Raw genomic sequence first — 11,530 nt, forward strand, 5'->3', positions numbered from 1 at the left:
TAGAAAGTGGAAAGCTGTGATTTGTCGTCTCCCTCCCATGTGACAATCACAGCCCGTGCTACAACGCACGTAGTCACCGAACTTGTTTTGTTGTTCTTAGACTAGGAAATACTACTACATGTACTATATTTAAAAACCCGCGAAGTCGTGAATCCGCGATAAGTGAACCGCGAAGTAGCGAGGGATTACTGTATCCTTTTTGGGTGGAGTATTCTTTTACATTTCAACCAACACAAGCTCTATATAGCTTAAAAATGATGAGTCAAAAACAAAAAATACACAAAAACGAGGATTTTTAAAAGGAAATATGTTTTATTTACAACAGAATTTACATAGCATTTATCCAATGGAGATAATATACATTTTGTATTTCTGCTGTTGTACAGTTTCAGAATATACAACAGTTTCTTAAATATTCAAAATGTAGAAAATGGTTCAAAGAACTAACACACATCTTTTGTTGACAATCTGCAAACTATGGCATCTAGCAGGGTCCCAATCTTTTCTTCTTGAGGAGTAATTTTAAACAGCTTCAAGAAACATAAAAAAAATTGCAATATATTAAAATATAAAAACACAAAGCACATTATCTACTTATAAAATATTACAATAGTCCTAAAAACCCTGCCTTTGACATAAAAGTAGGTACAGGTAGTCCCCAGGTTGTGACGTATGCGCCTCATTAACTGCCGCTCCATCATCTCTGGCCGGAGGACGCTGCAAGTAGTGGCTGGAGTGGTGCGATTTCGCTGCTCGCGCAGTGTAGTGTCCCTGTGTCCCTCGGGCGGTTCCTGGCGGCAAGCGAGCGGTGACCTATGGTCCATAGTCACTGGGGCCACAGCTATCGCTCGTGTGCAGGACGGAGGCTTAATGGGGCGGTTCGCTGTCCGCCCACTATGCCGCCGCAGCTACTGCTCCTGACTGGACGCAGGCTGGATGGAGCGGTGTAGGACATTTCACTGCCCGCCCACTACACACGGCTCCCCCCCGAATCGTTTTCGGTGGGCGGCTGGTAATGCTGCAAGCGGTGACCTGGTTGTGGCTGAACGGAGGCCATTGACAGTGAACAGGGGGACTGGGGAGGGCGGGGGGAGTATTCAGTATTGTAGTGTGCTTCGGGTGGCTGCCTGTTGAATGGGGGTGGTGGTGGGCGATTCAATACACACCTTTGGCCGCACCGTGTTCGTTCTCGGTGGGCGGACGCACGCTGCAGGCTGCATACTGTAGTGGAGGTGACTGTGTGGTGAATCGCCCCTCGCTACTCCCATTCATTCTCAATAGCAAGCCTGCTTCTACTGTTACGTACATAGCAGGAAGTTGTCTCGTGAGTACACCAGACGTGCTGACGAGGGATGCCTGCCTGCTGTGATAGCTGTACAGTGCTGTGCGGAAGAGCTCATCTTAACCTTTTATCTTCACCCTTCAAGAATGTCTCTGAAACACAAATCTGATGCAAGTGCTGGTGATACAGTAAAGAAGAGAAAAACCATCACCATTAAAAATAAAGTAGAAATAATAAAAAGGTCAGAGAGAGGTGAAACTCCATCATTCATTGGCAGAGCACTTGGTTACAGTCGGTCAACAATAGCATTTATTAAAATAATGTACCTGTTCCGACTTACATACAAACTCAACTTATATACAAACCTACAGTCCCTATCTTGTACGTAACCCGGGGACTGCCTGTATTGAATCAAAACCTTTTCTTATTCAAAATGGATGCATTCGGTAAGTTTTAAGGCTTTTTTTTTATAACATATGGGCCCATGTACCCTTCAGTCCCATTGTCAGCTTCAAGAACAGACACGCTAGTCTCAAAGTTTATAAAGAAAAGCTTCACTTTCAAACACAACTGTATGTGGCAAACTAATATAAACCGTGATTGTGAAGGAATGACTTTGACTTGAAAAATTCTTACTGATGGCAGTTTTTTTAGTTTATTTTTTATAAAAAATGTCTTTCCCACTATGCAATATATAGTTCTGCCTATATTTTTGATGTAACCATTGAAATTTAATATGAATGTTTTTTTACAGTATTAATTATTATACTGTTTTCTTTTAAAGAATATTATGCAGTATTTAAAGCAGTATGTGATAGAAGTCACTAAAACAAAGGCATAAAGAGAAAAATGTACGCACCTTTCTGATTGTGGTAGTGTCTGCCATTGTTTGAAGGTTGTCAATATGAATTTGAATCCCATCCACCTGACTTGTAATTCTGTCCACATTAGTATTTTTTTCATTAATCAGCACAATAAGTACTGAAGAATCTCCATCAGAAATGCCAATTTTTTTAAAAGCCTCAGAAATCTAAAGGTAAAATATACACCATATAATACGTAAGGATTGCAAGTTATATTTATTATTTTATTTTTAAATTTGAGCACACTCATTCATTTATTCATTCAGTTTTCATTAACCTAAATTCTTATTTTTGGAATATTCAGTCCACATTCAGACTTCTCAGAGAAGTTAATTTAAATACCAGCACTGCTAAAGTTAAGTAGATTAACGTTCTGTAAAGTGACCAGGAAAGCAGTAGTTAACAGCCTTAAGTTCTTCCTAAAAACAAAAGCTATGAAAATACAGCTAAAAGAAAAAAACACCTTAGCAATACTAACAAGGTCTGTACATGGAAGCAACAAATGAAAGAACCAGAAAGCTTCCAACTGCCTTAGCTGAAGTCTTAAACAAATTTGAAAATAAGTAAAACATGCAAACAAAAGACTATACCACTTTTTATCTTTACTAATTAAATCTCAAGTTTATAACAATAGAATTTAAATATAGCAATTCACACATATTGAAATGTATCCTTTGGATTAAAATAATACAATAAGTTTCCCTTCACTTTTAGAGTATACAATGTTGCCAACCCTAATAAAGACAGGCCCACGGGATTGGGTTGACAAACTACACTAATAAAGTTTTCAGCCTAATTACCTACAGAAAAAAACAAACGAAAAATATCACTATAACCTTAACTAGCTCAACACTAATTTATGGATACTGGCTCCTTGACATTGTTCATAAGCAGTCAATAAACAGAAAGGTGGTTCTACTAAAATTTGTTTTGACCATGTTTGGAGGAAGGGTGGGAGAATCTTATAGGTGCCTGTTTAAAAAGTATTGTTAACATGATAGTTTTAAGGCTATTCAGAAAAATATGTAGAAATGCAAGGTTTTCTGACCTCTCAAGTCAACACTAGTGACATTTCACATGCACAAAAACTACTCATGGTGCTTTTCAAAAGGCGAGAGGACGATTAGTAAAAATTCAAAGAGGATGTAGGAAATGTTTCACAAAATACAGTTCCAATTTAAATTTGGGCACAAGAGAAGACAGAATATGATGAGATATTGTCAAGATTTGACAAGGATAAAACATTCAACATAGACAAGTAGAAGCAACCAGCATTGGTATTCAAGTGAAGGGATGTGACCTAAAGACATGTAAAAGCTCAATTCACAGATATACTGGAAAATAATATAGAATACAAAAAAAAGATCTGCAGCATGCATATGTGCGGTCATTTAATAAATCATGTATTTCTGAAAATATTGGCTAATACATTTTTTTCCTTCAATTACTATCGTAGTTTCAGTAATGTAACTTGTAAACATTTTCTTTTTGACTAGAAAAATAACTTGCTCAAACCTGCTCAATCTAACTAAGGGTTTGTTGATAGCCAGAGTCTATCCCAGCAGCAAAACGCTCAATGAAGGAAGCAATTCTGGTCAGGTCACCAGGTTATTATGCAGCTCATTCACAAAGCCACATATCTCAAATTTGTTTAACACTCTTGTCATAGGATGAGAGGGGAAAAACAGATTCCTACAGAAAAACCTGCAACAAACTTCAATCTGGAAATGACTGGGCTCAGGACTCTGACCTAGAATGCTAGCTCTGTGGAATTGGTCTCATCCATTACGGGAGATGAACGTCTGAAGTGGAGCTCAGTTAGCAGCAGCTTTATTTTTTCTCTTATTTCTTATTATCCCAAGGTATCCTGTATTTACCCAACCCAAGGAGTTTCTACTACAGTATATAAATATGAGCAACAAGAAAGGGGGTCAGAAAGAAACGGAAAAGAAATCTAAAGCTACATCCAAGTCAAGACAGGTATTAAGTCCAAGTGCAACGTATGGCCTTTCAGAGACTGACCTGGAACAGACAGGCGAAAGCACATACTCCCCAGGACCCAGCTTCGCTGCACTGTCTCCTGTCGAGAGTGAAAATGGGAGCGAATGTGCAAGAAATGCAGGTCATGATAGCTCACTGATTCCAGATCACTTGAAACTGGAAATGGCCTTGCAGTCCACGCTTTCATCTACTCCTCGCAAGCCTGAAGCATCGGCTGTAATAAGGCTTACCATTTCACCTGTGGAGCACGAAAGCCGAAATGATCTGTCCGAACTGAAGGTAATGATCGCAACAATGGCCACGGCCATAAATGAGCTCAAGAAAAACATTCAGAAAAATATAAAGAAAGCAATAAATGGCTTGCTCAAGACAAGTGAGCTGGAAGAATTAACGTTGTTAAGATGAATATTCTTCCTAAGCTTATCTTTTTATTTCAAAACACTCCAATATACATCAATAAATAATTTTTTAAGCAATTTGATTCAACCATAACCTCATTTATTTGGAACTTAAAACATCCACGTATCCAAAGAGCGACCCTACAAAGACCTAAGGCAGAAGGTGGCATGGCTCTACCTAACTTTCAGTTTTATTACTGGGCAGCAAACATACAAGCTATAAAAACCTGGACATGGACACAAACAGATGAACATACACAGGCTTGGTCCGTAATAGAAATAAAATCCTGCAGTACTTCTTTATATTCCCTGCTTTGTGCCCCTATAAATGCACATTATTGCCAATATACTAACAACCCAATTGTGCTTCATTCACTCAGAATATGGAACCAATGTAGGAAGCATTTTAAGATAGAGAATCTTTTATCTGTGGCACCTCTGCACGAGAACCACCTTTTTCAACCCTCACAAACACATGCAGTTTTTAGTATCCGGAAAACATTTGGGATTAAATCACTTAGAGATCTTTACATAGACAATGTCTTTGCATCCTATGAGCAATTACATTCCAAATTTAACTTTCCAGCAACACATTTCTTTCACTATCTTCAAATCAGAAACTTTGTTAAACAGAACCTGCCCGATTTTCCTCAACTCCCACCTTCCTCTATGCTGGAAAAAAATATTGCTCAGTTTCGAGGACTCAGACAGCATTTCTGCAATATATACAGTCCCTCCCTTTCAAAGATCCAAGAGGACAGTGGGAAGAGGATCTCTCACTCAATATATCAGAAAAAGAGTGGAAGGTAGCAATGCAGAGAATTCACTCGAGCTCCATATGCGCAAAGCATACAATTATTCAACTTAAAATTTTTTTTTTTAATTTTTATTAAGTTTTATTGTAATCATTCCATACAAATAGATCAATTTATAACCCAACAAAATTGAAGACAAATCAAACCCCACCCCTGACTTAAAATTATATATTGAGCACATCTGTCTCGTTTAAAATTGTCCAAAATGTTTCCAGGGCAAGATCCAACCTGCAAACCCTGCAATCAAGTTCCAGCCTCACTGGGTCACATGTTTTGGACCTACACCAAATTAACATCATTCTGGACCAAAATCTTTAAATGCCTATCAGACAGCCTTGGTGTCACAATACCTCCTAACCCATTAACAGCTGTGTTTGGTGTACTTCCAGATGGGCTTAAAGTGGAGAAGGACAAACAAACTGTGATTGCCTTTACTACACTATTGGCATGTAGACGTATCTTGCTCAACTGGAAGAATCCTAACTCTCCTCTTTTAAGTCAGTGGGTAACTGATGTTTTATACTATTTGAAATTGGAAAAAATCTAATTCTCACTTAGAGGATCTGTGCAGAACTTTTTCAAAACCTGGCAGGATCTAATCAGTAGCATTTCAGATTAAGCTCTTAAAGCACTGAGGAAGCAGATTCTTTTCCCATTTCTTTTTCTTCTCCATTTATCTTTATCCGCTTATTAAATTCATCAATTTACTTATTTTTACTAGCTTTAAGTTTTACTCTGTTGGCCATGCTGTCTTTCTCAGGGGTGGGGGTTGATTTGTTTTCAATCCTATTTTTTGTAAAAATGGATCTATTTGTATGGAATGATTACAATAAAATCAATAAAATAAAAAAAAAATAGAATGCTAGATCTGTGAGCAAACACAAGCATTCATTTTAAAAATAGTCTCTTATTAAGGATTTTGTGCCAAAGGAAAAAGAAATTTCTCTAGTTCGTTATGAATCAGGCATATACTACAAAATGTGTATTAGCAGCATGTATATTAATGATTTTTGATAAAAAAAAAATAATAAAAACAGGAACTACATGAGACAAGCATACTAAAGAAAACTAAAAGATATGCTCAAAAGACTTTTTACCTCATGAAATGAACGTAAATGAGGAAGTACTAAAGTAAGACATTAATATCAATGTAAACATTACTGATATTTGCAAATAGGCCAGCAAAAAGGGATTGGGAAAATGTGATGAAAGATACAGTAGACAAAAAGAGGCTTAAACAGGTGATGCTGTATAATAATGATAGTATGTTTCTATTTAGTCTTTATAAATACTTGAGCTACAGACCAAAGGTAAATGGTCATTGGGCTTTTACTTGTTTCATACTGGACTGATAACACTTGAAGATCATAGCCTCAGAGAGTGGTGACATCTTGCAAGTTACTTAGACATACAAGTAAGAATTTTACTGTACATGTGACAGTACACTAGAATTTGTATGTGAAAATGAGATCAAGGGCAAGAATAGGAGTGTGTAAGAATGGAAAAAGAACTACTAAATTAAAGAAAGTGTGGATAGGAAAAAAGAAAACATCAAGTTAGTTGAATTAATTTTGCAAAGAATTTTTTGGGTTAGAGAGGGTAGGAACAGAAAAGAAAGTCTGATGAAACACCACACCAGCTGGTCCCACAAGAACAATGCTGTAAAACAATAAAGGCACGCTACTTATTCTAATTATGCAAACAGGCATAATATTCTTTTAAAAACATTTGCAGTTCTGACAAATTTTAAATTTAAAAGTAACATAAGAACAGCATGAACTCATTTTAATTATACTGTATTAGAGAAAATGCAGATGAATCAAAATCATTTAAACAGAAAACTAATGGAAGATGAGAGCTTTTGCAAATGTATATAGAAACTATAAATCCAGTTTCTAATGAGCAATATTGAATGTGTTAAAAAACAACACAGAATCAGAATATGTTTACGAGAAAATATTTAAAGAACAAAAACTTACATTGTTAGTTGGTGAAAGATTGAATATTATTTCAGAATACAAAGTTCGTGTTTTCATTTTTCCAAGTTTTTGTAGATGAACTGCCTTATTTGTTGCAACCATTACCTGAAAAGCATCCACTATCTGTAAAATAAAAATCATGCAAATTATCATATCACTCATATACAGTATTATTGACATTCATCATGAAATTTCACAGGATCAAACTTAATCTTTTAAAGGTGGACAATTAATACCAAATCTTCAATGCAGTTTCAAAGTACTGTAACTTATTCCTCCACAGAAAGACAGCTTTTTGATATCTTATTATCTTTGGATGCAGAAAAAAATGCTAGATTAGAAGCAGGTTATTTATTCATTTGGATGTGGACCAAATATATGATCATGGACCAAAGTACAGTATACTCTAGCTCATAAACCTCTCTTCATGTAACAACTATAAACGCTTACTCTTCTGCTTTAGAATCTGGAATAAGAAATCTGCAGGACCCATTTCATGATGTAGTGTGCTGCAGTAAATATAATTTTGTCATGTACAATTAGTAGTAATAAAACTTGCTTAGTTCACTCTTGACTTGAATTCGATTTTTTTGTTTTTGTTATAAATCATTGTATACTGTATTTTTTATTTGTTCCAATAAATGCATTACGAAAGAATTGTTACTTTGTTTGCAAAGGGGTTTTACTTTTAAACAATTCTAAAACAGATGCCCAAGTCAGGCCAGACCTACCTGGTATTTTTCACAATTTAGTTCCAATCCCTGACATATTTTAAAACTATTACAATTCTAAAATAGATGCCCGAGTCAGGCCAGACCTACCTGGTATTTTTCACTATTTAGTTCCAATCCCTGACATATTTTAAAACTATTTTAAACTGCTTTCAACCTTTCTAATGTTGAATTTTTAATATGTGGTCTTTTTGCCTTCCATAAAAATTAGCCAAACTTTTTATAAGAAGGATTTATTAATAAATGTGGTAAAACTCTGAAGCAGGAATAAAAATTAGGGGAGGATACTCATTTCATCCATATTAATTCTGCCCCCTATAGAGAGAGGAAGAGTTGACCATCTATTGACATTTGAAGGTTAACTTTTAATACTAATTTGAAAGTATAAATATACAAAGAGGAAATTAAAGAGATAACCATGCTGCATGTTAACAGCTCAGGTTTTTTGATTAGAGAATAAGGAAATTATATTGTAAAAAGTGTAAGATGTTAATAATGTGAATTCCATATTGCAATAATGACAGATTTACTGTACACCATCTAATGCTAAACACAGATGATATGCCACTCCACTTTGATATCAAAATTCTCAATACAGCATTTATTAAAACACCATAATACAATATACATACCATTGTTGACTTGATCAGTGCACCATTAATTAGTCCCTCCATTGCCTTTTTCCTAAGTTCCGCTGCATTCTGCACTTCTTTAAATAAGAGGAGAGTTACTGAACAGTTGGGAAACAATTCAAGATCCTGTGTAAAATGCATCATGCAGAGTTTCTGATGGATCTGAAAATATGTAGAGGAAAATCATTTGCATTACATTAAAATAAATATTTATGCAGTTTTCAACAAAAACATTGCAATACCATTAACACAGAAAATCATCAAGGTAAACAACAAAATATTTCTACTTTGCAATTAAATAAGAGTATGTCATTGTTTCCCACTTGTGGGAAGAAAACAAATTGTAAAATCTGTGTCTATAGCAAAATGGCTCAGAAACCAAAATGCATTTAAGCATAGTACATTATAGCAAGTGATATGGAGCTGGAATATGATTAAATCAGCTTATGGGGACTGATTTGTTCCAGAGTAATACAATTCATGACCATCTTGCCTGAATACAGAGCAGGATGGACTAAGGATGCAAGTAAAATGCAGAAAGAAAACTTGGTAAAAATGGCTTGGGCAGAATATGAAACTGTAAATCACCTTCTTTTTGTTAGATTAATATAAAGAGAAAACACAAAAGCTTTTCTACACTAGTAATTATGAATGTATCTCCATGGACTAAGTCTTCAAGAATATTGTTAAAGCAATTACACTTCTTGCTTGGACTAAAGAGTTATGTTTGACCAGCTTTGTAACTAGCAAATGAGCAAAACACTTCCAGTGAAACAGTTTATTTTCTTACTTGAGCCCTTAAAAACCAGCCTCCATTACAGAAACCTGACATTGCACCACAATGTAAGCAAATGGTAAGGGTAATAACATAATAAAATGATTAAGTTCAACTTTTCTCCACATGCTCAAGCACTGCCCTACTAATTTTTCCTTCTGCTTTCGCATTTTACTCCGGTGGAAGAATAATTTTAGGGTAACATAGCATTCATCTTAAAGAAATAGCATAAAGGCTAAATAAATGTCAGAAACCTGTTCAGGCACAACAGGAAACCAGATAAAGGTCAAGTGAAAAACAAAATGTACACTGAAATATAAGAATTGGTTTAGGAAAAATACTGAGATGATCAAGTAAATAAAGAATGTACCAGAAGAAAGGTTGATGTAATTTTCAAAATGTACTGAAGGATGACTATGAGATAACTAAGAAATAAATGAATGGACAATCGTTACATGCACAGAAATTTCAAGGGTGGTGGGGCAACTCAAAGGTGCAATAAGAACCAGAATATAGAACTTCAAACCATCACTCTCTTAGATATCTCCAATATGAATCTGCTTTGGCACTACAGCAACTAAACTACAGTAATTGCTGGGAGGCTCATTCTGGGAGGCGCCAGAGCTCGTCATTATGGGTAATTGGTGGTCTTCTTTCTACAGTTTAATTTACATTGTATTGTTCACAACAAAGATTAAAGTGTGCAATTGAGGAATACAATTGAGAGTTGGTCTACATCTTCTCAGTTGTTTAAATACTGAATTGCTGTTATCCTATAATATTTGTACTTTGGCTCAGACTGGGAGAGGGATATTTTAATATTATAAATTGGTGTTTTCTTATATTCCATGTTTTAATTCTATTTTTTGATTAAATAAACAAGCTGGCTTCAGTCTTGATTTGCTTCATTCACCCTGAAGGAGTTTGTTTAATAATTGTATATTAATCCTTCAGATTAATATTAAGATAAAGACTTTTGACTTTATACTGGTTAATTTATATGAGAATCTTTTTTGCTTTCTAAAAATAAACCATTAAAAAACACACACCTCTATTAAACTGAATTAAAGTCTACCAAAACACACTGTTGGAAATAAAAGTACAACTCATAAATTTATTGAGAAAAAAAAACTGACAATTTTTTCCTGCTTGCCAGTACTGTTTAAAAACAAATCTGTTGCTGTTCAATTTACAAAAGTTGGCTGTGTTGCTGAGCTTTTACTGGGAAAGGGAATTAGCATTTCTTCTTCTTAAACTGATCAGACTATCACTGTCAAGTCTTCTACGTGTTGAACTTGTGAAGCCACAATATGAAAAAAAATGAAAATTAATTTACAGTTCGAAAACAAGTTTTCGTGTGAAGGCTTGCAAACAGGTTAAACGATTTTTTTTATTGGAAAAAAAAGATGTTACTTAATTTAGATAAAGAGATAAATATTTAGTCTGGATTACATTTTATTACAATCCTTATAATTTGAGATTAAATTTCCTTTACACTATTCTTATTTCAATTACAGTTAACCACTGCTTGAAGGGCAGTTTATAAATATTGCCACATATTTGCCATGTACTTAATAATTTTATGTGGTGTAACAGTTTATTCAAAGAGAAAGATAAACACAATACTGGAAACGGATCGAACCAAAATGCAGTAATATTAACCGAAATACACCTTTCGTTTAACACATATATTATGTAGCAAATTTGTTTCTATATTTTAAAGGTGTAAAATTAGAAATTACTCCCAGAGTTCCTAATGCAAATATTTTAAAGCGCATTAAGGTGTCCACTTGCTTTCCGTTACATCGAACTTACCTAAATATGCGTGAATGCGCACTTCATTACAGAAAACGGGGAACAGGACGCTATTATTTCGGTAAATGAAGAGCAGTACCATAAAATCGCGACGCTCCTGCTTTTACTAAACCCGAATTCATCCGCGTTCCTTTAAATTTTCTGTGCTACTTAGATAAAGATGCGACCTGGAAACAAATCTTTAACCATAGTTTAATTTTAAGATGTGGTTAACTAAAATTCATCCGCGTTCCTTTAAA

General features: G+C 35.1%; 1 protein-coding gene across 2 annotated transcripts; it reads right to left on the minus strand.

Annotated features, from left to right (window-relative positions):
- Positions 1 to 292: 292 nt before the first annotated feature.
- tprkb (Tp53rk binding protein) lies at positions 293 to 11,452 on the minus strand. Of its 2 annotated transcripts, none has more exons than XM_028812257.2 (5): positions 11,292 to 11,452; positions 8,702 to 8,863; positions 7,339 to 7,461; positions 2,142 to 2,312; positions 293 to 530 (listed from the first exon to the last, which is right to left on the minus strand). In XM_028812257.2, exons 2-5 carry the CDS (start codon positions 8,843 to 8,845, stop codon positions 444 to 446), a joined length of 525 nt encoding a protein of 174 aa, XP_028668090.1. In that variant the 5' UTR covers positions 8,846 to 8,863; positions 11,292 to 11,452; the 3' UTR covers positions 293 to 443. The 2 variants fall into 2 exon arrangements, with proteins under 2 accessions (XP_028668090.1, XP_051791142.1); XM_051935182.1 differs by having other exon boundaries at positions 8,702 to 8,854; positions 11,292 to 11,445.
- Positions 11,453 to 11,530: the final 78 nt, after the last annotated feature.

This window comes from Erpetoichthys calabaricus, chromosome 1 (assembly GCF_900747795.2).
Source record: "Erpetoichthys calabaricus chromosome 1, fErpCal1.3, whole genome shotgun sequence".
Taxonomy (NCBI): Eukaryota; Metazoa; Chordata; class Cladistia; order Polypteriformes; family Polypteridae; genus Erpetoichthys; species Erpetoichthys calabaricus.